The sequence below is a fragment of the Molossus molossus genome, unplaced genomic scaffold, assembly GCF_014108415.1.
Source record: "Molossus molossus isolate mMolMol1 unplaced genomic scaffold, mMolMol1.p scaffold_m16_p_12, whole genome shotgun sequence".
NCBI classification, from domain to species: Eukaryota; Metazoa; Chordata; class Mammalia; order Chiroptera; family Molossidae; genus Molossus; species Molossus molossus.
The window spans coordinates 79,312,536-79,340,532 of NW_023425347.1; the positions used below are offsets into that span (position 1 = coordinate 79,312,536).

A 27,997-nucleotide genomic window follows, 5' to 3' on the forward strand; every position below is an offset into this window, starting at 1 on the left:
CGAAGTCATGACGGGCGAAGTGGCTTCCGAGGTGAGTTCATGCACATGTCTCCATCCGCGGTTGCGGAGGTCGGCGCCGAGGGGTGGAGTTGGGCGAGGGTCGAGTCCCGCTGAGTGGGTTGCAGAGGCTGGGAGGACTACAGCTCCCGGCGTGCACCGGACAACTTGGCCTCGTGCCCGGAGAGAGAGAGCCCCCAGCCCCCCGGCCCCACGATCTCGCGGTCCAGTCCCCGCGCTCGGGTTCCCGGTTCTTCGTCCCCGCGGCCGTTTTGCTCCTGGTCTTTGCGGCGCGCGCAGCGGGCCGCCCAGCTCCTCCTCAGCCTGTCCCGCCCTCCCGCCGGGTTGGCGGCTTCCTGCTGTGGGTGCTTGTCTTACAGCGTCCGGAAAGAGAGCAAGGCCCAAGCCGAACCGGGCCGCCGGGATGCGGGACAGGATTCTCTGTCAATGGACGGCGGGGTCTAAGGGAGTTCATAATGGGTCCTGGAAGGGGCCTCTGAGGTCATGGCGTGGGGCCCCGACAGGGGTTGTACCTCCCGATGGAAACCACTTGTTTCCAGTCCTGAGTCCTTTTCTGGGCGGGATAAAGGTGCGGTACTCCCCTTGGGAGCAAAATTTAAGGAGATGCCAAAAAACCCCAGTAATCAAAATGATATTTTAAAGCAACATTAAAGAAAATTGATACCCCAAATATCTCATGACTTGATAATGAGTAAAATACCGAACTTTTAAATAAAGACAGGATTTGACCCTGCGCTGGCACTACTCAACCTCACTCACCTCACCCTTGCTGGTACTGCCGCAAACTGCCTAGAATAAAGCGATTACCATCTTGTATTGAGTTTCGGGCGGCTTTGGGATTGTTGGCAGGATCTAAAGAAAGTCTGCATATTGCAGTTGTTGATATGTATGTGTATCATACATACACATTGATATGTTGATGTGATTGTATATACCTTCACTTTTATAGGTCCCCCTCCCTTTCCTCCTCTCTCGTTTTCTTCAAATTACTGTTAAGGAAACCACATAGGGTGGGGGCAGGTAGAAGAGGGTAAAGGAGGGATAAATGGTGACGGAAGGAGACTTGACTTTGGGTAGTGAACACACAATACAATATACAGATGATGTTTTATAGAATTATACAATTGAAACCTATATAATTTTATTAACCAATGTCACCCCAATAAATTCAACTTAAAATAAACCACAGCCCGGCTGGTGTGGCTCAGTGGTTGAGCATCGACCCATGCACCAAGAGGTCGCCAGTTCGATTCCTGGTCAGGGCACATGCTCAGGTTGTGGGCCAAATCTCCAGTGGGGGGCATGCAGGAGGTGGCCAGTCGATGTTCTCTCTCATTGATGTATCTATCTCTCTCCCTCTCCCTTTCTCTCTCTAAAAATCAATAAAGAAAAAAAATTAAAATAAATCACAGTTTATCTTACATGTCCCACACCTGAATTGCATCTCTATGATGTTATTTAACATGTCATTTAGATACACTGAGAAACAGTTCACACAGAAAAAGCATACTGCCCTGGCCGGTTTGGCTCAGCGGTTAGAGCATCGGCCTGCGGTCTGGAGAGACCCGGGTTCGGTTCCCGCTAAGGGCACGTACTTCGGTTGCAGTTTGTCCCCGGCCCTGGTTGGTCGTGCGGGTGGCAGCCGCTCGATGTGTCCCTTCACGTCGACGTTTCTCTCACTCTCTCTCTCTTCCTCTCTCTCCCTCCCACTCTATCTGTACAAAAAATGGAAAAATGTCCTTGGGTGAGGATTTAAAAAAAGAAAAAGCATACTAAATGCTTGATTCTTTTAACTTACTTACCATTACAGAAGTCTCTCCTTATCTGCAGAGGATGTTTTAAGACTGCCGATGAATGCTTGAAACTGCAGATAGAACCTAAACATAAATGTTTTTTCCTATACATACTGGTGATAAAGTTTAATTTATAAATTAGGCACAGTAAGAGATTGACAACAACAACTAATGATAACATAGAACAATTGTAATAACATATTGTAGTAAAATTTAGGTGAATGTGGTCTCTCTCAAAATATCTTACTTAACCATCACCAATTATATTGCAGTAAATGTCTTGGTGCCACTTCAGGGGATCTCTTGCTGAAATCTCCATATAGGCTCCATACTTTCTGGCACACATTGCCATCAATCAGAACACGTCTTCTGTTCATGTCTTCCATCCACAAATTTAATGCCTTTTCCATATTTTTTTTGTTAATCTTCACTGAGGATATTTTTCCATTGAGTTTTAGATAGAGTGGAAGGGAGGGAGGGGGAGAGAGAGAGAGACATCAATGTGAGAGAGACACATTGATTGGTTGCCTCCAGAACAACCCCGACTAGGGCCAGGGATTGAACCTGCAACCCAAGTATGTGCCCTTGGCCGGGAATCGAACCCTCGACCCTTTGGTCCACAGGCCAGTGCTCTAACTGCCAAGCCAAACCGACCAGAGCTGGGTAATGCCATTTCCATCGTAACTAAGCATTTATCATACTTGTGGCCATAACTTACAGTTTGAGGTGTGACAGTAAAACTAACATGAATTTCTTTTTCCTTCTTTACAATTTCACAAATAAAAGATTTGTTCTTACTGTAGATCTCAGCAACTTCAGCACATGATTTTTTTTCTTTGTCCTTATTAAGCCAAGAGCTTTCACCATTTCACTTAAAGGAAGCACTTTATATGTCCTCTTTGATATATCTGACTTGCCAGCATCACTACTGCTGTGCTATTATTAAGTAAAATAAGGCTTACTTGAACATAAGCACTGTGGTACCATGACAGTCAGTGACAGTTGATCTGATAACTGAGGTGGTTACTAAGTGACTAACAGGTGGATAGGATATACGGCATGGATATGCTGGACAAAGGGATGATTCATGTCCTGAGTGGACATAGTGGGATGGTTTGAGATTTCACCATGCTACTCAGAATGGCATGCAATTTAAAACTTAGGAATTATTTATTGAGTTATTTCTGGAATTTTTCGTTTAATATTTTCAAACCTCAGTTGGCCATGGGTAACTAAAATTATGGAAAGTGAAAGTATGGATAAGGGGGAACTACTATACTCAATATAAAGAGGTGGTTCTATAGAATCCTGTAAAGGTAAACAATGATTTTTGTTTGTTTCTTGTCTGGTAATTCTTAATTCCATCCCTTCATTGAACCATTAAATTGTTTTTATTCCTTATTTCAGCCTGATGATCCCACAATGATTTGTGTATCATTATGTACTTAGAGCTTTGTCACCTAAGTAGCTGGTTAATGCAAAGCATATTATTTTCTAGGTTCACCTAGAAATCAATGATTTAAAACTCATTTCACAAGAAGAAGCAGATAGTCCTTCAGACAGTGGACAGGGCAGCTGTGAAACAATTGGGACCTTGAGTGAAAGAGGTTTGTAATAGTACTTTTATTTTTCGGAATAGAATGTGGGGACTTCGGTTGTAAGTAGATTAGATTATTTTCATTATTCTCTTGATTTATTGTTATTAATGTCCAACTTTTTTGTTTATTATAAAAGCAAAAAAAAATAGTGCTTGTACCCTTTTGAAAATAATCATTTCTGTTATACTATTGAATATATAAAACATTGAGAAGCTACCACATTGCCTGGATGAATGCATTCATCCTATAATAAAATAATTTTTAACAACTGCCAGAATGCTTAGAACAACTTTTCCCATTATAAAGATCTATAATTACATTTCTCAGTGAGACATTTTTCCAGGGAAAATATTTTTCAAATATATTTTTAGATTTGCTTTGTAACAATCAGTTCTTAGTGGTAGTTACCTAATTTTATAAGGTGATATATCACTTGGATAATTGAATAGGTTTTTGGATGATTGGATATGCTTTTGAATGATTCGATAGGTTTAGTGGGACTAGTAGAAAGGCCAAATGACAGCAAACCTCTAAAAAAAAGTTGTGTTTCCTTCAGATTCAGATGAAGAGATATTTGTAAGTAAGAAACTGAAAAGCAGGAAAGTGCTACAAGACAGTGATTCTGAAAGAGAGGAACCAAATACCTCTCTAGAGAAGGCTACCTATGACAGTGTTGAAGAGGAAAATAAAGAGAACTTATATGCTGGAAAAAATGGGAAAGTCAGAAGGGTTTACAAAACTCTGGCAGCCAGTGATGGAAGTGACATCGAGGAGGATTCTTGGTACCAGGAAAATCTTGAAACCCAAGGGACATCTTCCTTAGAGCTGGGTCTCCAATCTGAAAATTCTGTGGACTTTACAGCTGACAGAAAGATTTCCAAAAAACCCGTACATGATAAAGAAGGAACTGGGGGAAAAGCAAAAGTAAAATCAAAGAGAAGACTCGAGAAAGAGAAGAGAAAGATGGAAAAAATTAGGCGGCTAAGAAACGAGGAAACAAAAAATGAGGTACATTTTAAAGAACAGTTTGCTATTTCTAATGCAGATTAACATTTTGGAAAATGTTTTTAGTTCTGAGGTTTTTCTGCACTCAGAATATAGCTTTGAGTTTATTGTTTTTGCATTGCACGTAGTGAGGTATGTCATTTAAAACTTGGTCTCATTCTCCATTTCAGATACATGGAGGACATTTCCAAATAAATGGGTTTCTGATTTTCTTTGTGAGTGCATGGGGGTGATTCTTCGCTTTCAAAGAAGGATTTTTCATGTGTTTATCAGTCAGAAATTTTGCTTGCTATCTAGAAAAACCATCCTCAAGTTTTATAAACTAGTTCCTTAAATATTTAATTGACTTCTCAAAAATATTTACTGTTTTTTAAGTTAGTTTTGGACAGTTTGCATAAAATCGCAGCATAGACTTCAAGGGATTCTCTGGGTTAGGAACCAGTGAGGATGTTTTAGAATGCCTTATATTTGTTGATGAAACATGGGCTTTTTCTGGCCTGATCCAAATTGCCTTATGTTGTTGTGAAATACTGGATTTTGAAATGATTGGATTTTGTTTTTTCATTATGCATTATCCAGGAAGAAGATGTGAAACAGCCATTTACTGATAGTGGCTGTCTTCTTGTAGATGAAGACCTTTTTGAAACTGGGTTGGAGGAGGAGAGTAACTCTCCATTGGAAGATGAAGAGTCATTAGAATCCATAAGGGCAGCTGTGAAAAACAAAGTAAAAAAGCACAAGGCAAGTAAAAAATTTTTGCAGTAAGAGCTAACCTTTTGCTTCTAACCTTTGTTTTATTTTCTGATTTACTGTTGGAACTTTAATTTTTTTTTTCAACAGAAGAAAAACATGTGTCAATTTATTTAAGTTTTTCAGCTGTTAACTTTGGGATCATGCAGTACAAGTGATAGACACACTAACTTGTTTGGAAACTAGTTGTTTTTTTTTTATCCTCACCCGAGGACACCTTTGCATGTATCTTCAGATAGAGTTGAAGGGAGAGAGGGAGGAAGAAAGAGAGAGAAACATTAATGTGAGAGAGACACATCGAGTGGTTGCCACCCACACGAGCCCGGTTGGGGCTGGGGACAAACTGCAACTGAGATACATGCCCTTAGCGGGAACTGAACCCAGGACTCTCTAGTCCGCGGGCTGATGCGCTAATGGCTAAGCCAAACCAGTGATGGTTGGAAACTAGTATTTTGATTGCCCTCATAGAAATGTTGTAGGGGGAAAGTAAGATACTTTATGTTGTGTAAGAAGCAGATAAATAATGGGGCAGAGATGTAAATTTTATAAACATGTGCCCTCTAAGAAATGAACCAATAGACCTGGCTGGTGTGGGTCAGTTGGTTGAGCATCAAGAAGCTGCTGGTTTGATTCCTTGTCAGGGCACATGCCTGGGTTGTGGGCTCAATCCCCAGTAAGGGGTGTGCAGGAGGCAACTGATTGATGTTTCTCTCTCTTCCCCTTCTCCCTCCCTTATCTCTAAAATCAATTACAAATATATTTTTAAAAATTTAAGAAAAGAAATAAATGAACCAATAGGGTTTCAGAAAGGGTATCAAAGAGCTGCATCAGTCAAAGCATCATTGTCCTGAGTGATTAGGAGCATAATTGTTTTTCCTGAGATTAGCTACCCAGGAGTCATTGTCTCTCATTAGGGAAAAATGTGATAGAGGTATAAAGGATGAGGGCCCAAACTCCATTTGAGACATTGAATTTGTTTTTTGTTTTTTATTTTTTTAATCCTCAACCGAGGACATTTTTCCATTTTTTGTTCAGATAGAGCGGGAGGGAGAGAGAGGAAGAGACAGAGAGAGAAACATCAATGTGAAGGGACACATCGAGTGGCTGCCACCCGCATGACCAACCAGGGCCGGGGACAAACTGCAACCGAGGTACATGCCCTTAGCGGGAACTGAACCCAGGTCTCTCTCTATACCGCAGGCCGACGCTCCAACCGCTGAGCCAAACCGGCCAGGGCGAATTTGTTTTTTAGACATAGGGTGCTGTGTTTAAAATTTTCTGTTTGATAATTATTAATGTATTATTAATGTAGCATGATGTAATGTTAGAGCACGAAAGCAGTCTTTGAGTAAGCAACATTCTCTTATTTTAATTCTATTTTTGTCCATATTGTTTAACTTGTAATCTCTTTTAGAAAAAGCAACTATCTTTGGAGAGTGGCGTTGCTTCCTTTGAAGAAGAAAGTGAATTATCAAAAGGCGCCATGAGGAAGGTGAGGTAGAGCACTGTACTATATAGTTGTCATATTGGTCTCTTTCTCCAGGAGATTGTGAATTTCTCAGGGATAATACTTTATCATGTTTATCATATTTTCTTGGTATCCAAGATAATGCTTTTTACATAGTAGGGACACAAATATGGATTGGATGCAATTAATTCTATGTGACTTGCAAATAAATGAACTCCTTGTGTTTATATTGTATTGAGTTTATTTGTGCTTACTCTTATCTCTCTGTCCTCTTTTCTTGGAGAGAGCAAACTCTCTTTCTGAATATCTCTCTATAGCATTAATGTAGTCTCACTTTTTGTTTTCTTTAAGGAAAGGAAGGCAGCCAAGTTAAGCAAGGAAGCATTAAAAAAATTGCATAGTGAGACTCAGCGCCTTATTCGAGGTAATGCAAATCAGTACAGTAAACTTTAAGGCAAATCACAATATTTCTTTGTAAGCTTGATTTAGATGTCGGGGATTTTTTTTGTTCAACACTCCTAATATGAATTGGGTTATAATATCAAGTTTAGAATTGATCTTGGTGCATGGCTATTGTTCTGAAGCTCTTGGGACATTTACTGCAAAAGGAGAAAATTTTCAGAACTGTAGTGGTGGTAAGGAGGGAGGTTGTTTTTTTTAATGGTTTTTATGGACCAGCTGCATCAGGATCCCTTTGGGAACTTTATAAATATGTAAATTTTAGACTCCACAGAAAATCTGAATCAGTAGGTTGAAAAGAGGCCCAAGAATCTGTGTTTTTAAAAACTTCCTGGACCAGTTCGATTTCACAGCCACTGGTCTACAGGGAGTTCTTTTGTACTTAGATTCTGTATTTATTAAAGTCAGGACTGTTTTATATTTCTGGTGATTGCTTTGGCTGTACTGTTTAGTTAACTGAATATGAAGCAACATTTCAGAATGTACAGTATATAGATTTGCTTGTTTTGTTCCATTTTATAGAGTCTGCACTTAATCTTCCATATCATATGCCTGAGAATAAAACCATTCACGATTTCTTCAAACGTAAACCCCGGCCCACTTGCCAGGGAAATGCCATGGCGCTATTGAAGTAAGAACTCTCTTTCCTGTGATTATAATTTTCATAAACATTCCATTTTGTAGCAAAGAAAAAGTTCAGTTTCCTTACCCCCTTAAAACTAATTTAACTGATTCATTCTGTGCTAAAAGATGAGAATGTTTCACATTAGGATGATTTTCAACTTTAGCTCATTTCCCCTTCTCTAGGTCATCTAAGTATCAGTCAAGCCATCAGAAAGAAATCACAGACACCACAAACACAACTGAGAAGAATAGTGACCATCATAGCAAAGATTCTGAGCCAACAACAGGTGCAGGATGTGAAATGGAAACTAATGCCCTCCTTGCAGTTTCAAAGGAACCCCAGATGACTACTGGATCAAATGAGTCTTGCAGTAAAGATTTGATGGGAAGTGAAGAGCTAGAAATTGATGCGAAACAGAAGCAGAGTGATGTTAGACCTTCACCTGAAGACAACTCGGTGGCAGAGCAGGAATCCAGCTTCCTTGGGAACAAGGACAATGACAGGTATCAGACTGGAGAGCTTGTGGCACCTGAACCTGATGCACTGGAGGGAGAAGAAGGCCTGCAAAAAACAGAAGCAGCAGATGAGAAGGTGGATGAGCCCAGGCAGCAAATTAAATCAGCAGCAGTTGTGCCACCTGAAAAAGCAAGGAGGTTCACTCTGGATAGACTTAAGCAACTGGGAGTAAATGTTTTCGTTAAACCTCGGCTGGGTGCTGATGAAGATTCCTTTGTGATACTTGAAGAACCTGAAACCAACAGAGGTAATCCTTTGAATTGTGGGGAGCCTCTCCAGAGTGATTTATTCTGGCAGCTTTCAATTACATGCCACTTTGGAGGACAGGGAACACAGGAGAAACCAATAACCACACGTGATCTTATTCTAAAGATGTACAGGCACACTCCGTTTAATTGCACTTCGCCTATTGCACTTCATAGATGTTGCATATTTTACAAATTGAAGGCAGGACCCTCCACCAGCAAAAAGATTATGACTTGATTTATTGCAATACTTGCTTCATTGTGGTGGTATGGAACTGAACCCACAATATATCTGAGATATGCCTATACCAGATATGGGTAGAATCCCATTTAGATAAATTTAGCATTGTATCAGAATATTCTAAACTTTGTTTAAAATGGAAGCCTGTTGATAGGTTAATATACGAAAGAGGTACATTGCTATTGTGTTATGGTATGACATTCATAAAAACATTATTATACAGTTAAAGAGAAATATTTTGGTTCAGGAAATTGCAAGATTGAATTTTTTTTTTTAATCCTCACCTAAGGATATTTCTTCTATTGATTTTTAGAGAGAGGGAGGCGGGGCGGGGGGGAGAAAGAGACAGGCAGGGAGAGGGAGAGAGAGAGAGAGAGAGAGAGAGAGAGAGAGAGAGAGAGAGAAACATCGATGTGAGAAAGACATTGATTGGTTGCCTCCTGCATACACCCCAACTGGGTGAGGCCAGTCATTGAACCTGCAACCCAGGTACGTGCCCTTGACCGGGGATTGAACCTTTGACCTGTTGATCCATGGACTGACACTGTAACCATTGCTCAGGACTGAATTTTTTGTAACTCATTCAATAAATACTAAACTATCCGCTACATGCAAGATGCTATAGGGCACACCAAGGGAAATCTGACATTTATTCTACACTTAAGCTACTTACATTCTAGTAGAGAATATAAGTATGCAAGAGAAAAAGTGGTGGCATCTTTTATAATGAACATGTGTCACTGATAATTGGAAAAAATTAAATAATGTGAAGAAAAGGGGAAAGTATTCTTTGCTGAAAGAAACATTTAGAATAAAGTGCTTTCAGCCCTGGCCAGGTTGCTCAGTAGGTTGGAGCATCATCCCTGTCAGGGCACATCTCTAGGTTGCAGGTTCAATCCCCAGTCGAGGCAGCCAATCAATGTTTCTGTCTCACATCAACGTTTCTCTGTCCCTCTCCCTTCTTGTCTCTCTAAAAATCACTAAAATGTATCCTCTGGTCAGGAATGGAAAATAATAATTAAAAAAATAGAATAAAGTGCTTTTGGAGTTTAGAGGAGGGATAAGTTTCTTCCAATAGGTGGTTAAAGAAAGGCTTGAAGAATAGATGGATGTAATTTCTTGTTCACTGCTTTCCCCTTGACACTTTGAGCAGGGTCTTTTGGCTTGTTCCCTACAATATCCCCAATGCTTCCACAGCAGATGACACATAGTAGGCATTCATGTTTATTGAATGAATGAATGAGCCTTCAAAACAGAACTCAAGTATTACCACATTAAACTTCCTGACTCATAGGTAGAATTGGGTGTTGCCCCTGTATTGAAGCAGTGTGGCATGGTAATTAAAAGCTTAGGCATAGCAAGACCGGAGTTTGAATCTAGACTATGCTACTTAGTGTTTAACCTTCAGTATGCTATTTGGCCTCTCTAAGCCATCTTTTAAAAAAAAAAAGAAGAAAAAATAGCACTGTCTGGTTCACAAGACTATCATGAGGATTTGTTGAGATCATCCATATACTGCCCTGGCCAGTTTGGTTCAGTGATTAGAGCACTGGCCCGTGGACCAAAGAGTCTCAGGTTCGATTCTGGGGCACATACCTCAGTTGTGGTTCAGTCCCCAGCCCTGGTCAGGGTTATATAGGAGGCAACCAATCAATGTGTGTGTGTGTCTCTCTCTACTACCCCCCACTCTATCTGAAGATAAATGGAAAAATATCCTCGGGTGAGGATTAAAAAAAAAAAAAATCCATTAAAAAAAGAAAAGAAATCATGGATATAATTGGCATAAAGAAACACTCATAGTGGCTGGTACTTCTACTAGTGTAATTAGTGAAATTAATACATCAAGACTCACTAAATAGCTTATGGTTGACGAGTACTGTGTCATCCATAGTATTTGGTGTATGAAATATACTCAGTGAGTCTTTGTTGATTGAATGGATGGGCTTTGTGGAGTGAAGAGGACATTCTTGTAAGGGTCAGAAAGAATGGAATGATACATATTGGGAGGTTGTGTAAGTCAGTTTGACCAGAACAGAAGGTGGGTGGAAGAGTTGTGTAATAGAACTAGCATAGCTCCATTAACAAACAAGAATGGAAATGAACTATTGCCTAGAAAATGGAGGGAAAGTTTAGTTATCTCAGACCAGAAGTTCAAAGAGATGGGGAAGAAACATTTTTGAATACTTGCTATACTAGACACTACTAGTGCTGTGTGGGACTGGAAGTTACCTAAACAGTCTGGACTGAGAGACAGGAAAGGGAAGAAACCTATTTTTGAGTATCTACTATGTACTCAAAAGAATCTACTGTGTAGATTCTTTATTGATTATCTTATATAAAAGTTGGGTGTGTGGTTCAGGGGCAACCTATAAGGGGGCTTTTCTTTTTGATTGTACTGACTAAGCTAGTATAAGAGTTACACCAAAAAAATTTTCCTGCCCTGCTACTGAGTTATATCACTGACTGGATTGCCATTTTATTTTATTTTATTTGGTTAATCCTCACTTGAGGATATTTTTCCATTGATTTTTTTTTTTTTAGAGTAGGAGGGAGGGAGAGGGAAAGGGAGAGAGAGAGAGAAGGACAGAGACATCGATGTGAGAGAGACATCACTTGGCTGCCTCCCCCACAACCCTGACCAGTGCCAGGGATCAAACCTGCAACCCTTCAGTCCGTGGGCCAAAGCTCTAACCGCTGAGCCAGGGCTCTTTTTTCTTCTTTTTTTTTTTATCCTCACCCAAGGACATTTTTGCATTTATCTTCAGATAGAGCAGGAGGGAGAGAGGGAAGAAAAGAGAGAGAGAAACATTGATGTGAGAGAGACACATCAACTGGTTGCCACCCACATGACCCCAACAGGGGCCGGGGACGAATGCAACCAAGGTATGTGCTCTTAGTGGGAACCAAACCCGGGACTCTCTGGTCCATGGGCCTGTGGGCCGACGCTCTAACCGCCCAGCCAAACGGGCCAGGGCTCTGTTTTTTAATTGACTTTGCCCATATTTACTAAGATTTCTAATAAACAGTGAAATGTTCAAAATAGGGAGTATTTATTTTTTCCAAAATAGAGAATTTTTAAAAAGGAGACTGAAACCAATGAAAAATGAAGTCCTTGAATAATTGAGAATTATGGTATTTTTTGCTATGGTGTGATACTTTTAAAAAATGAATTGCACATATTTAGAAACTTCAGTTTTAAATTTCTGCCCTAAATGATTTTGAAGTATACTGAGGAAGAACAGTTGCAGTAGTCCATTAGTTTGGGTTAAGTTATATGAATTCACACAGGTGCTTGTAGCAAAGGGGCATTTGATGTCTCTTTGTGGGGGGGGGTTTTCTACGACTTTGTTGAACTTAAAAAACTTAGATTATAATTCCTAACTGAAATCGTAAAGGAAAGAGTTTGAAAATGGCAAACTGACATACTGGTTGACACTTGGATTTTAGAACTGGAAGCTTTGAAGCAGCGTTTCTGGAAGCATGCTAATCCAGCAGCCAAACCCAGGGCTGGTCAGAAGGTAAATGTAAACATCGTAGTGAAGGAAGTGGGCACTGATGGAAAGGAAGAGCTAAAGGCTGATGTAGTATCTGTGACTTTGGCAGCTGAGAAGCTGGATGGAGTAAGCTACACAAAACCAGGTATTTGAGTTTACTTTTCTTATTTTTTATATTTGCATTGTGCTTTGTACTCTGACAGGACTTTATGGCCACTGAAGACCCTACAGTGAAAAGTTATAGGCCCTGACCAGGTAGCTCAGTTTAGTTAGTGCGCCATCCTGATATGCCAAGATTGTGGATTTGATTCCCAGTCAGGGCACATACAAGAATCAGTCAAACAACAAATTGATTTTTCTCTTTCTCACTCTCTCTCTACCCCCCTCTTCCTCTCTCTTTAAAATCAATACATTAATTTTTTTAAAAAGAAATAAAAGTTATAGAATCCTTTTTCTTGGAGACTTTAGAGAGTAGACTACAGTACCTCTAGCATGATTCACATGTAGCATTGCCTAGAGGTGTGGAGTGGGTAAGATGACTTTATTCCTTAAAATAGCCTTTGTCTTATTTTTATTTTTTATTTTTATTTTTTACATTCCATTAATTTTTTTGCTTTTATTTTGAAAATATCATTTATGATGTGTTATGAGTATAAAACATACACAGATTGAAGCCTTGCTACCAAAACAATGAATGTATATCTCATTAACAGTTTTGTGTTGAATACATATTGACATAATATTTTACATATATTGAATTAAATAAGACATTATTGAAATTTTAAAAAAAAAGGAACGCTTCACGAATTTGCATGTCATCCTTGCGCAGGGGCCATGCTAATCTTCTCTGTATCGTTCCAATTTTAGTATATGTGCTGCCAAAGCAAGCACGCCTTTGTCTTATTTTTAAAAACTAAATATCCATTGTAGAAAATGCATGAAAAGAATAAACAAGGCTTCTACAGTCCTCTCGCAGAGATAACTTCTATAACTGTATTGTGTATCTAGCCTTGTAAACTCTTTACGTGTATCTATGTATGTATATATGTGTATTTTTTTTTTAAAGCACAATAATGTGATTATACCATATATTCTGTTTTGTAATCTGCTGTTTTGTTTTCACAATGTGTTATGACAGGTCTCTTGTTCCCACTCACACTTTGAAAATGTGAGTAACATGTCACATAGAAAAGATTTAAAACAATGAGGAAAAGGTATAGAATGAAAAATTAGTCTTCCCAAAGGCAACTGTTAACAGTTTTTTGTTTGTCCTAGGAAAATTCATATGTATATACCATTTTGTGTGTGTGTGTGTCTATGTGTGTGAAACAGAGATTGAATACTTATTCTCTGTCTGGCATTGCTCTAGGTGCTTTATAGTAAATAGCATTAGTATCCTAATTTTATGTATGAGAAAATGATATACAAAGCATTTACACAAATTTCTCAAGTACTAGAACCAGCAGCCTAATTCAGACCCCCTAACTCCAAAGCTCAGATACATATTATATTGCTTTTGAGGGTATTTTTTAACAGCTGCATAAAATTTCATTGTATAATTATAACATAATTTGTTTAACCATACTCCTATTAATGGACATTAATGTTCCAGTTTTTGGTATTTCATACAATGTATATCCTTGTATGAGATATTCGTTGGTATAATTAGATGCAAAATTATTTACAGTGGAATAAAATTTTGATATATATTATTCCATTGTTCTTTGAAATAGTTGCACCAATTTACAGTCTGGGTTACAGGGTGTAAAAATTCCTGTTTCCTCCTGTTAATTCATATTATCAAACCTAATTTTTTCCAAATATATAAAAAATGATATCTATTTTGATTTGTAGTTCTTTAATTACAAGTGAGGTTAAACATTATTATTATTATTATTTTTTATTTTTTATTTTTAATCCTCACCGGAGGACATTTTTCCATTTTTTGTTCAGGTAGAGTGGGAGGGAGAGAGAGGAACAGAGAGAGAGAGAGAAACATCGATGCGAAAGGAACACATCGAGTGGCTGCCACCTGCACAACCGACCAGGGCCAGGGACAAACTGCAACCGAGGTACATGCCCTTAGCGGGAACCGAACCCGGGTCTCTCCGGACCGCAGGCCGACGCTCTAACTGCTGAGCCAAACCGGCCAGGGCAAACATTATTTTTCAATTGTTTATTAAAGATATATTCATTTTTCTGTGAACTCCCAGTTCATATTCTTTGCCCATTTTACTCTTGAATTATTTCTTTTTTTCTTCAAAATAGATAAATTTATCAATGTTTTCTTAATGGCTTCTGAGCCAGAGATTCTTAAAGTCCACCCCCCCTTTTTTTGTTTTTTTTAATAATAATTTTTAATCTCTGCATAGGATATTATTCCAGAGTGTAGAACATAATTCTGGAAGTTTTCTTTTACATTGATTTCATAATAATCCCCATTTGTTAAAGTAATAAATGCCTAGAGTACTAAGGTCTCTGCTCTTCTTTTTGGGATGTGACTAGAACACTTCTGGAGTTGCCTAAAATTACATTTCCTTTATTGTAGTGTGGAGTCATCATTATGTCCTAAAGCATGTCTTGATATTTCTGTTCAGGTGAAAAGCTTCAGGTGCTGAAAGCGAAACTGCAAGAAGCAATGAAACTCCGAAGGTGTGAGGAACGCCAAAAGCGCCAGGCATTGTTTAAATTAGATAATGAAGATGGATTTGAAGAAGAGGAGGAGGAGGAGGAAATGACTGATGAGTCTGAGGAAGATGGAGAAGGGGAAGAAGAGGAAAAGTTAGAAGAAGAGGAAGAAGAAGAGGAAGAGGAGGAAGAAGGCACTCAGGAGGTTTCTGGCAATTATGTAATTTTGTTACTTGGTCATGAGGAATAAGGAAAAGACAGAATCAGATTTAAATAAGAGTATAAAAAGCATGTTCGGATGTATAAAATTTTAGTGACAGAGATGAATGTAGCTAGCTAACATGTACCTCAGTCTTAGTGTTTTTAGTTCAGTGGGCACCACTGAATACCTGCAGTTCACAGAGCCCTGGCTTGTGTTAGTTTACACATTGTAACATAATGCTAACATGAAATGGATTTGTGTAAATAGACTTTTATCTTTGTTGTTTGTTTAGGTTTCTCAGAATAAAAAGCGATTTTAACCATGGCCAGGTTGAGGCCTAGAATTGATTCTCAGGCAGGTGGAGATCTTCCTGAGTTAATTGCATTCTTCATTGAGGAGGGTATTTATAGAGGGATCTCTTGCCTTTGCTCCATAGTATTGCCGAGTGAACATAGATGATGACAAGATTTTTTTTTGTATTAGAAAAATGAAAAGCTTCCTTGTTTGAATGCTGGAGTCATTGGAAAGAGTTGGTTAATATTTAACCTGGGGAAAGAAAGAAGAAAGCAATGGCTGAAGTGGGTAGCATGTCACAGTCTGTGGTTGGTTTGAGGTCAGTAGTTGTCCTGCAATCTCAGGCTAATCATTTAACCTCTCATTGTCTGAAAAATAATTCTAGCTCTGGACCATGTGTCAAAGTTGGTTGGGCGTCGTCCCACACAACAAAACGCTGCTGGTTCGATTCCCAGTCAGGGCACATGCCTGGGTTTCAGGCTCAATCCCCAGTAAGGGGCATGCAGGAGGCAGCCCAGTTGATGTTTCTCTCTCTCTAAAAATCAGTTTTGAAAAATATTTTAAAAAATGATAATTTCAATTTTCTTTCATAATCTTATAGCAATTTTGGGAGGGTAGAAGGTAAAACAAGTGTAAAAGCTCTAAAGGTGTCAGGGAAAATCTTGTTATTGATGATGATGAGACTGAACTTCCTTCTGTTTACCTTTTCAGATGTAAGATATGACCAAGCAGCCATATTTCAGGCTAATACTGTGTTTGCTTTAAAATTTTTTTGACATGTATTATTTTGTTTTGGCATGGCATGATTGATAAAGATTACAGAATTCCTTCTCAGCAATGAAGAAGTAGAAACCAAAGATGAGAAAGTAATGGATAAAGAAAACAATGATGACAGTAGTGAAATTGGCAAGTCAGTTGGTCTATCTGTTCTCAAGCCTCTCTCATCAGATTCTACTGTATCCCTATTTAAAGACAACTCTTCCAAGATGGGGTAAGTAATTATCTCTAAGGAAAGCTAAGATTACCATTGATTTGCTGCTCTAGTAAGAAGCAGAAACAGATATTCAAACACTTTACTTTCTTATTTTGTAGTTACTTTCCTAGTGAAGAAAAATCAGAAACAGATGAAAACTCAAGCAGAAGGCCTAGCAAACTGGGTAAGTAGTGACTCTTATGCAGAACTTGACTTTGATACTTAAGAACGATGATTCTATAAGGTTCCATTTTTTTTTTTTAATCCTGGTAGACTTTTCCCAGTCTTGCATGTGGCAATGAAAGCAATTTATGAATTAGAATAATTTTCTTAGTCCAGTTTTTAAAACTTATACGCAGTTTCTTTATAGTTCACCATGGGTTTCTATAGGTCTGTTGTGAATATGTGTTGATTGTGTGAATCATGAAACATTTCTATGTAGACCAAAAGAAGATGTGTAAGTGGTTGGATAATGGAGAGAGTGATCATGTGCATTAGGCAGGGTGACAGATGGGAACTTTCAGATGTTACTTAGCTCAGAGTGATAAGCCTTGATTGTATAAGGCTGTCTTAGTACTGTAATTTACCTTTAACGTAATGCTTTGGAACATATAATTTGAGAGCTTTGCTTATGAATGTTACCTGACAGTTTCATTCTCAACTCTTTTTCCTAAACAAATCCACATTTTTTATAGAATCACACACTTAAAAGTTCTTTCTCTTTCTTTAGATGAAGATGATTCATGCTCATTGCTAACAAAAGAGAGCAGCCACAATAGCAGCTTTGAATTGATTGGCTCCACAATTCCATCCTACCAGCCTTGCAACAGACAAACAGGCTCTGGGACTAGTTTTATTCCTACAGCAGCAGGATTCAGATCTCCTTCCCCTGGGCTATTTCGAGCCAGTTTGGTCAGCTCAGCTTCTAAGGTAAGATGGTAATGGTTTTCTGATCTCCTCTCTTTTGCTTCCCACAGTGCTAAAATAAAGTGTACCAAGCCAACCAACTCCTACCACGTTATGTATGTTCAGTTTAAAAATCCACCCCGTTTGTGTATTAAAAACAAGCTTCATCCAGTGTTCTTACTTTCTTAGAGATATTTTTCTTTTTGCTTCTCTTGGCTATTCATTGTCCTCCTTAATTGCAGTTGCCTGAGAGTAGATTACACATTGCAAACAGCAACTTCTGTTGTTGTCATGACAGTGAATGACATTTGTAAAGTGTTATGTTTTTGTTTGGTTTTATTTTGGTGCCAGAGTTCAGGAAAGCTGTCTGAGCCTTCACTTCCCATAGAGGATTCCCAGGATCTATATAACGCCTCCCCAGAACCTAAGACACTTTTCCTAGGAGCAGGAGACTTCCAGTTCTGTTTAGAAGATGACACTCAGAGCCAACTGTTGGATGCAGATGGGTAGGTAGTTTTCTGTTTCTGTGGGCAGAATGGTGCTGGGTACTGCTTAATTTTGTTTAAAAATAAAGTGAGCTTCTGTCACTCCATCTGTGCTTTCTCATCTGAAAAAGAGAAGATGTACAAACCACTGGTATTATATCTTACAAGTTTGAGCAAAGTCTATCCAGAAAATAAAATGTAAATAGTCCTTGCTGGCATCCTTTGATCTCCACCTCATTTGAAATGCATAGCTCTTATAAAGGCATCAAATTTCCATGTATCTATCTTACTATATCATGATTGTTGGGTGGGACTGAAAATTGACAGACCGGTGGCACATTACATGGCCATGGCACCAAGCCCTACTCTAGCATCATCTCAAGCCAAAATTATCCTTTACCCTTTACCTTTGAATAGCATTTATTCTTTCGTAAAACTTCCCCCTCCCTCTTTAGATGATCACAAGGCTAAAGGTTGAGTCTTTTGTCTTCTGGTTTGGGATTCATCTTCTAACTTTGGTATTGGAAATGAGTTGAGTTTTTCCTCCACTACTTTGTTTTTTTCCACAGATCTTACATTCTAGCAGGGGTGTCAGAAAGAGAAAGGGGTGTGCAGGCAGGAACAATAAATTAGCATCTATATGAAATTTACTACACATCAGGCACTTTTCTAAGCTTTCCACAAATATTAAGAGCAATTTTCTTTTTTTTTATCCTCACCCTTCATTGTACTTGTAGGTTCTTAAATGTTAGAAACCACAGGAATCAGTACCAAGCTTTGAAGCCTCGATTGCCATTGGCAAGTATGGATGAGAATGCCATGGATGCTAATATGGATGAGCTGTTGGATTTGTGTACTGGAAAATTTGCTTCTCAGGCTGAAAAGGCTCTGCCCAGGAAGAGCGACAAGAAAGAGAACATGGAGGAACTTCTGAATCTTTGTTCGGGGAAATTCATCTCTCAGGGTAAATATCCAACAAAGTGCATCAGGCTTATCACAACCAACTATCTTAAGTCAGTATCCTTGAAAAGAAGCCCTTTACTCTTGGGTGAAAAGTTTATAGAAAACAGGGTGTGATGGATTTTTGCATATGGGTTGAATTCACTGCTTAGCTCCCTGATGATTAGAGCCCTTACTTTCTTAGGGTGGTAAAGTGTTGACTTAAGATTGCTCTTAGGTTAGAGCATTGGCCTGTGGTCCAGAGAGACCCGGGTTCAGTTCCTGCTAAGGGCATGTACCTCAGTTGCAGTTTGTCCCTGGCCCTGGTTGGGTCGTGCGGGTGGCGACCACTCGATGTGTCTCATCAATGTTTCTCTCTCTTTTCCTCCTGCTCTGTCTGAACACAGAATGGAAAATTGTCCTCCAGTGAGGATAAAAAAAAAGAAAATTGCTCTTAATATTTGTGGAAAGCTTAGAAAAGTGCCTGATGTGTAGTAAATTTCATATAGATGCTAATTTATTGTTCCTGCCTGCACACCCCTTTCTCTTTCTGACACCCCTGCTAGAATGTAAGATCTGTGGAAGTTTGGATCTTTGTTTTGTTCACTACTGTATCCCTGGTGCCTGGCACATAGTAAGTACTAAATAAGGATTTGTTGAATGAATTAATAGCTGGTGAAATCTTTTTAGTAAGCGTACCTTAGATCTGTATTGAGCTGGCATGTCTTTAGATGGCTGGGAAAAGAGGATAAAGTTGTTATTCCCCGGTAACAAATCTTTTTCTTTGTTGTTATGTAGATGACTCCACTCTGGCTCCATCAGAGTTAAATAAACTGGAGAAGGAGAGCAGCGTGGAAGATCCGATGGAAGAAGCACTTGCTCTTTGTTCGGGCTCTTTCCCAACAGACAAGTGAGTCTCAGTGATTGGTGGGAACTTAGGAAGACCTGGTTTTCTGATAAAATTGTGGGGTCAGGTTCTCTGGACTTAGCAATAATTGGCCATCTTAGGAGCTTCTTATCCTGTCTGGGTCTCAGTTTCATATTTGTGTGTAAGGAAACTATAATGCTTTCATTTAGTTGGTGGAAATCAGAGTAAAAAATAAGTACATGAAAGTGCTCAACATCACTAATTATTAAGGAAATGCAAGTCAAAATCACAATTAGATACTACCTTACACCCATTAGAATGACTACTATTAAGAAAAAGAGCCCTGGCCGATTTTGCTCAGCGGTTAGAGCATCGGCCTGCGGTCCAGAGAGACCCGGGTTCGGTTTCCACTAAGGGCACATACCTCGGTTGCAGTTTGTCCCCGGCCCTGGTTGGTCGTGCGGGTGGCAACCACTCGATGTGTCCCTTTCACGTCGATGTGTCTCTCTCTCTCCCTCCCACTTTATCTGAACAAAATATGGAAAGATGTCCTCGGGTGAGGATTAAAAAAAAAGACAAAGATAATAACAAGTATTGGTAAAGATATGGAGAAATTGGAATCCTCATGCTGTGTTGGTTGGGATATAAAAATAAGCTGCCATAGAAAACAAAATGGTAGTTCCTCAAAAAAATTCAAAATAAAATATGATTCAGTAATTTTATTTTTGGGTTTATATACAAATGGAGTAAAAACAGGGACTGAGATATTTGTACCCCATTTTTACAGCATTCTTATTGTTATTATTATTATTAGTTTAGGTGGTACTTAGCCATTATAAGAAAAATATTAACAGACTCTCTAATAATCATGAACCAATATAGCTATGTTCTGTAGCAGCAACCCAGGTATGTGCCCTTGACCAGGAATCAAACCTGACACCCTTTGGTCCAAGGGCCGATGCTGTAACTGCTGAGCAAACTAGCCAAGGCAGCAGCATTTTCTTTTTAATCCTCACCTGAGTACATTTTTCCATTTATCTTCAGGTAGAGTGGGAGGGAAGGGGAGAGAGAAAGAGAGAGAGAGAAACATCAACATGAAAGACACGTCGACACAACCCCGACCAGAGCTGGGGACCAAACCACATTCGATGTACATGCCCTTGACTGGAATCGAACCTGTGACTCTTTGTTCCTCAGGCCAACACGCCAACCTCTGAGCCAGACCAGCCAGGGCAGCAGCATTATTTTTTTTATTTCTTTTTTATCCTCACCCAAGGACATTCTTTCATTTTTTGTTCAGATAGAGTGGGAGGGAGAGGGAGAGAGAGAGAGAGAGAGAAATATCGACGTGAAAGGGACACGTCGAGTGGCTGCCACCCACACGACCAACCAGGGCCAGGGCCAAACTGCAACCTAGGTACGTGCCCTTTGCAGGAACTGAACCCGGGTCTCTCTGGACTGCAGGCCAACACTCTAACTGCTGAGCCAAACCAACCAGGGCAGCAGCATTATTTTTAATAGTCAAAAGGTAGAAGCAACCCAAGTGGATATAAAATATGTTGTGTGTATGTATATATATGTACACAATGGAATATTATTCAGCCTTAAAAAGGAAGGAAATTCTGATAAATGCTACCACATGGATGAACTTTGAGGACATTATACTAAATGAAATAAACCCATCACAAAAATACAAATACTACATGATTCCACTTATATGACGTACTTAGAATAGTCAAATTCATAAAGACAGAAAGTAGAATGATGGTTGCCACAGTCTGGGGGTTGGAGGGCAAATGAGGAGTTGTTTAAAGGATAATCGAGTTTCAGTTTTGCAAGATGAAAAGAGTTCTGGCCCGGCTAGTGTGGCTCAGTGGTTGAGTATCGACCCATGCACCAAGAGGTCGCCAGTTTGATTCTAGGTCAGTGCACATGCCCAGGTTGTGGGCCAAATCACCAGTGGGGGACATGCAGGAGGCAGCCAGTTGTTCTCTCTCATTGATGTTTCTCTCTCTCTCTCTCCCTCTCCCTTCCTCGCTCTAAAATCAATAAAGAAAAAAATAATTAAAAAAATAAAATAAAAAAGTTCTGAAGGTTAGTTGCACAACAATGTGAATGCACTTAACACTAGTAAACTGTACACTTAAAAATGGTTAAGGTGGTAAATTATATGTTATGTATTGTATCACACTTTTGTTTAAGTTTTAAGACAAGATATCTTGTTTCTTGAAGAGGTTGTTGGTACTAATAAAATATTTTCAATTCTTAAATTCTTCTAGTTTGCTTTCAACAACTTATTTATTGATTTGTGGGTTTGCATTTCAGGGAAGAAGAAGGTGAAGAGGAGGAATTTGGAGACTTTCGGCTTGTCCCAAATGATGATGAGTTTGATAGTGATGAGGTGAGTTTGAAGGGAGCAAAGTAGTCATATCTGAACTTTTCTTAGAATAAGAAGCAATTTCTTAGAATAAGATGTTTGGGCAGGAGTTTTTAAATCCTGTTTCAGTTGAAGACACATTTCATTCGGCCTGATGTGGGTGTAATCCTCTTATGATTTTGCAGGATGAGCACAGTAACTCAGATAATGAAGACGAGGCCCTGGAAAACCATGAAGATGATGATGATGAAGAAGAGCTCCTGAGGCAATCCGAGAAGTTGAAAAGGCAAATGTAAGTGTTATGTCCATTCCTTCAATTGCTAGAAAGTTTTACCAGTTGAGTTGTAGCTTGCCACCTTTTTATCTAAATTTGCTGGTTCTGTTGTTTTTGCTTTTTGTGGTTAGCATAGATTAAATAAAATCTATTCACATGTCATCTCTTAAGTATTCAAAGATGGTCATGTCCTCCTAAAGCTATTTCTATACTGAACATCTCCAGGTCCTTCAGCTGTTTCTTACATGACATTGTTTCCATACTGCTCACATACTGGATATTCTCTTTACCTTCAAGTGTGGTCTGACTACTGCTATATGTAGTGGTACAACCATATTCCTTGTTCTGGATGCATAACATACTACTTAGAATGTAATCAAAGGTCATAAGAGCTGAGTTACTATAGATCCCTAGGTTCTAGTAGTAGTCAACTACAGTTTCCTGGATCTTTTTTCCTATGAATTGAATTACTGTCATTCCAGGTTTTCTTCATCCTGGTTTTGGGCAAAACACCCCCATTTATTTTTTTAGTGTTTTGTTGTTGTACTGATCATGAAAGTAAGCCATTTATTTTAGAATATTTAAAAGAATATAGAAAGATGATAGTAAAAGTTATACATGGCCCTGGCTGGTGTGGCTCAGTTGCTTGAGCAACATCCATTACACCAAAAGGTTGTTGATTCAATTCCTGGTCAGGGCACATGCTTGTGTTTCAGGCTCAATCCCTAGTAGAGGGTGTGCAGGAGGTAGCCAATCAGTGTTTCTCTCTCCCCCCTTCTTTTTTCCTCTCTCTCTAAAAAATCAATTAAAAAAAGAAAGGTGCCCTGGCCAGTTTGGCTCAGCAGTTAGAGCGTCGGCCTGCGGTCCAGAGAGACCCGGGTACGGTTCCCGCTAAGGGCACGTACTTCGGTTGCAGTTTGTCCCCGGCCCTGGTTGGTCGTGCGGGTGGCAGCCGCTCGATGTGTCCCTTCACGTTGATGTTTCTCTCTCTCTCTCCCTTCCTCTCTCTCCCTCCCACTCTATCTGTACAAAAGATGGAAAAATATCCTCAGGTGAGGATTAAAAAAAAGAAAGAAAGAAAGGTAAATAAAAAATCATATATGTTCACCATCCAGAATTTTTTTATTATGAAAAAAAATTTTTTTTTCCCTTTATTGATTTGAGAGAGAAAGGAAGTGAGAAGGAGAAAGAGAAAGAAACATCAATGAGAGAGAACATCGATTGGCCGCCTCCTGCATGCCCCTCCACTGGGGATTGGGCCCACAACCTGGGCATGTGTCCTGACCAGGAATCAAACCAGCGACCTCCTGGTTGCATGGGTCAATGCTCAACCACTAGCCACACCAGCTGGACTCACCATCCAGAATATTTATTAAAGTTTTATGAAAGTGTTGATGGTCATTATTGCCTCATCACCTTTATTTTTTTTTTAATTCTCACCCGAGGATATTTTCCTATTTATCATCAGATAGAGTGGGAGGGAAAGAGAGGAAGAGAGAAACATTCATGTGAGAGAGACACATTGACTGGTTGCCTCCCACATGACCCAACCAGGGCCTGGGACAAACCGCAACTGAGGTATGTGCCCTTGACCGGAATCAAACCCACGACTCGTTGGTCCAAGGGCTGACATTCTAACCGCTGAGCCAGACTGGCCAGGGCCCTCATCACCTTTTATATGCTTATATCTTTATATAGTTGGAATGTGCACAATTTTTTTATATGTACAATTTTGTTTTCTTTCCCACTTAGCATATCCAAAAGCAATTTCCCATGAGGTTACAAGTTTTATAAAGAACATTTTAATAGGTATTCAGTATTATATTGTATGTGGATGATTTTTAGAATTCACCTGTAGGACATTGTTTTGATTCCTGTTAGATTTATATTATTGTTTTTAGTCCATCATTCCATTCTGTTAAGATCAGTTTTGGGTTCTAATTTATCACCTGTCGAATTAACTATCTCATAGAGCTGTGGGTCATCTATAGATTTTTCTAAGGCAGTGGTTCTTAAACCTTATTTAACTGCAGGGTCCAAGTGAAATCTTATAAAGAATGACAGCTAAAAGTTGAACTCATCAAAGTGGGTAGATGGGAAGATTGGGAAACTTAGTGGCTAGTAGCCCCTGAAGGAATTCCCCAGAAACCCTAGGATTTAGAGAAACTCAGCTTTAAAAAAATGACATAAGTCCCTGATAAAAACCAGCCTTCAGAAAGCAACCAACTCCTGCCACACATGGCCATAGATAATAGGACTTTGCACCCAGAGTGACAGCAGATTTGTTCTCAATGGGAACTGAGTCAGAAAAACTAACTAGCAGTGGTTTTGATCACCAGTAACTCTGAGCCTCAGTCATGCCTATAACTTGGGGGTCAAGATTTGGTGGACTGTAAGAGATCCCATCCCATACCGTCTGTCTCTTGAAGCTGGTGAGCTTAATACAAAACAAGATAGCTTGAACCTTCTGGCTGGTATGTCTCAAACGTATAGAAGAGATTGAGAGTTCTGGCTTTAAAGTCACCAACGTAATTGAGGCCCTCTACCTCCTAGCTGTATGACCTTGGGTAAGTAGTTTACTCTCTGAGTCTCAGTTCCTTCAACTATAAATTGAAGTGAATAATAGTATCCCCTCCTGAAATAATGCAATGATGTCTGTAAAGCACAATTATTGTCATACAGTATTATGAAGTGATAGACTTTTGAACATTATCAAAATGTATTACTATAGAGTTAAACTTATTGTTATAATTAGAGGTGTCTCTATGTTCTGCTTTTCTCATTGCTTCCACATTCTGTGTGTATATTCATTGTTGCCTTCTCTATTCAAAATTATTTTTCAGGAGATTGAAGAGATACCTGGAGGATGAGGCAGAGGTGTCTGGGAGTGATGTGGGAAGTGAAGATGAATATGATGGGGAAGAGATCAATGAATATGAAGAAGATGTGATTGATGAAGAACTTCCTTCTGATGAGGAACTACAGCATCAAATCAAGAAAATACACATGTCAGTATCTCAACAAGCCCTTCTGAGTAATGGGGTGTGTTTTATGACAGGCCCTATAAGTAGCCAGAGTGGTGCTCTATTTGAATACCATACTTCTCTCGTTGTAGGAAAACAATGTTGGATGATGACAAGCGACAGCTACGTTTATACCAAGAGAGGTATCTTGCTGATGGGGATCTGCACAGCGATGGTCCTGGACGAATGAGGAAATTCCGATGGAAAAACATAGGTATCTTGGTTATTGCCTTCGGCAGCAAATGGTATAATGTGCATGTTTGTCCAGTTTAAGAGGAAGAGTGGAAATCAAAACCATAACAGGCTGTTACAGAGGACCTGGCTGTAACCATTATTTTCTATTAGTGGATGGGAAAAGTTTGTGTCAATATATGGTAAATAGAGTATATGATAAGAGTTCATTTGTGTCTGTCCAAGCATCCTCTCCTATGGGAATTGCAGAATGCTGATAGCCTTACCTCTTTGCTTTAGATGATGCTTCCCAGATGGACTTGTTCCACAGAGACTCTGACGATGAACAGATTGAGGAACAGCTTGATGAGGCAGAAGCCAGATGGAGGAAGGAGCGAATTCAACGAGAGCAGTGGCTTCGGGACCAGGTAGGAAGTTTGCAAGAAATTCGCCTCTTTTGACCCTAATGTATGAGGAGAGGACCTAGAGACCTAGTTTGTCACAATACTGTAGTTTCAAAGTCTTGGGCAACATATGGCTGTCCCTTTAATCCTTGAGTTTTCTTTTATGCTTTGAGGAGGTTTACCATGAGCATTTCTTCATGTTTGTCCAAAATCAAATTTTTGGAGGGTCTAAAGCAAGCAAAGGTTGCAAAAAGGAAAACAAATGATATTCCAGCTATCTTAGCTTCACAATCCAGGCTATGCCAACTATTTGGGGGAGTTGTAGACTTTATTAATGCTGTCTGATTTTTATTTTCAGGAACAGCAGGGGAAAATTACAACTGAAGAAGAAGAAGAAATTGGGGAAGACAGTCAGTTTATGATGCTGGCCAAGAAAGTTACAGCCAAAATGTTGCAGAAAAATGGTGAGCTCTTGGTCCTCCTCAGGGTCTAGTCCCTGAATTATTAGTGCTGGAGCCTTGGAGATGACTCCAACCTCCAGGGGCTATTGCAACTAAGTTATGGGCCTGTGTCTATATTGTCTTAAAGAGATGGGGGAGACAGTGTTCTTGGATCTTAGTCTATTGGGCTATGCATGTTGTGCTTATGAGTATGGGTAGCTGATTTTGCTTTGTGTTATAAGACAGTTCAGAGGAGTGAATTCTGGATTTTTTATTAGTTGCCTAGGATTAAATATCTAAGCGTTAGAGCTAGAATTTAAACCAGATATATCTAACTCCAGAGCTGAGGCTCTTAAACACTGCTCCATGCTTGTACCATTCTTTTTTTTTTTTTAATTTTTTTTTTTATCCTCACCTGAGGACATTTTTTATATTTATCTTCAGATAGAGCGGGAGGGAGAAAGAGGGGAAGAGAGAGAAAGAAACATCAATGTGAGAGAGATACATTGACTGGTTGCCACCCACACGACCCCACCCGGGCCCAGGGACAAACTGCAACCAAGGTACATGCCCTTAGCGGGAACTGAACCCGGAACTCTCTGGTCTGCGGGCTCACACTCTAACTGCTGAGCCAAACCGACCAGGGCATGTACCATTCTTATTTCTTCTTATTAGTGCTAATGATTAGTCAGTAAGTTCAGCTTGGTTGTCTGTCTTCTTGTGGCCACTTACTATGGTTTCCAGTCACCATTATAAAATAATCAGAGTTCCTGTGGCTTTAATTTATTGGTTTGGTTAAAGGCTTTTTAGCTTGTTTAGATTTAAAAGTAATTCTACCCAGTTTTGCCCAGAACAAGCCTCTCTCTTTTTTCCTTTCAGCCAATCGCGCTGTGGTTATTCAAGAATCAAAGTCTTTACTCAGAAATCCTTTCGAGGCCATCAGACCAGGAAGTGCCCACCAGGTTGGTTGGGAACATTGTTAGCCTGACATCATGATCTGCAATGTTATAAAGGCCCAGGTCAAGCTAAGGGAATACTCACTCTCATTAGGGGAGGGAGGTGGCTGCAGGAAATGGATGTGGCAAAGGACTCTGATATTTCTCTTCTACTGAGCGGGGTAGGAATATGTCCCCTCAATACCTGGGAGAGACCAACTTCTCATTTTTATTTTTGGCACTTGGAATTTGATACCAGATGACTCTTCTTTCCTCAGCTGAAGACAGGCTCACTGCTAAACCAGCCCAAAGCTGTACTTCAGAAACTGGCTGCCCTCTCTGACCTCAACCCCAGTGCTCCCCGGAATTCAAGAAACTTTGTCTTCCATACACTTTCTCCTGTCAAGGCTGAGGCAGCAAAGGAATCATCTAAGCCTCAGGTAGGGAATTTGAGAACTGATTTGATGGCTTTCTAAGCAGAATTTATTTATTTATTAATTTTAAATATATATAGTTCTGGCTTAAAGGTTTATACTGTGATGTTAATCTTGCACTCCCCAATAAGGTTCAAGGGAATTGCTGCCCCTAATAGGTAATCAGTTTTGAAACTTTCTGAAAAGTTTATATTTCTTTTTTTTTTTTTTGTCGTTAATTGTTTATGATTTAACTAAGAATTGATGTAGAGCTAATTGAAGGTAAGCACTTGTATGAGGGTCTTGAGCTGGCGCTGACTCTCTCTCTGCTCTCTAGGTGAGGAGAAAGGACTCATCCTTAATGAGAACTCCTTCACCTAAGCGCCTCAAAACAGGTAATAGCACTTCAGGATTGAAGCAAAGCATCTTCAGCTACTTGGAAAGCTAACACCG

At 39.5% G+C, this 27,997-nt stretch overlaps 1 protein-coding gene and 1 non-coding gene across 2 annotated transcripts; one reads left to right on the forward strand and one right to left on the reverse strand.

Annotated features, from left to right (window-relative positions):
- Nucleotides 1–7: 7 nt before the first annotated feature.
- CLSPN (claspin) lies at nt 8–27,992 on the forward strand. The gene is made up of 25 exons (XM_036256811.1): nt 8–31; nt 3,310–3,418; nt 3,966–4,417; nt 4,994–5,155; nt 6,579–6,656; nt 6,984–7,056; nt 7,614–7,722; nt 7,899–8,479; nt 12,166–12,357; nt 14,810–15,045; nt 16,152–16,327; nt 16,429–16,493; nt 17,040–17,239; nt 17,567–17,721; nt 18,438–18,664; nt 19,438–19,549; nt 21,833–21,908; nt 22,070–22,176; nt 25,002–25,166; nt 25,274–25,395; nt 25,653–25,780; nt 26,115–26,220; nt 27,076–27,158; nt 27,410–27,571; nt 27,882–27,992. The coding sequence occupies exons 1-25, from the start codon at nt 8–10 to the stop codon at nt 27,990–27,992; spliced, it is 4,011 nt and encodes a 1,336-aa protein (XP_036112704.1).
- On the reverse strand, nt 12,997–13,103 carry LOC118627291. Its single transcript, XR_004959056.1, has one exon. It is a non-coding gene; the product is annotated as a U6 spliceosomal RNA (small nuclear RNA).
- Nucleotides 27,993–27,997: the final 5 nt, after the last annotated feature.

Bases quoted from the DNA above. Each gene is read 5' to 3' on its own strand.
- CLSPN (XM_036256811.1), top strand. From the start codon at position 8: ATGACGGGCGAAGTGGCTTCCGAG. The intron at 5,156-6,578 runs GCAAGTAAAAAA...AATCTCTTTTAG, and splicing joins ACAAAGTAAAAAAGCACAAG to AAAAAGCAACTATCTTTGGA. The intron at 25,781-26,114 runs GTAGGAAGTTTG...TTTTATTTTCAG, and splicing joins AGCAGTGGCTTCGGGACCAG to GAACAGCAGGGGAAAATTAC.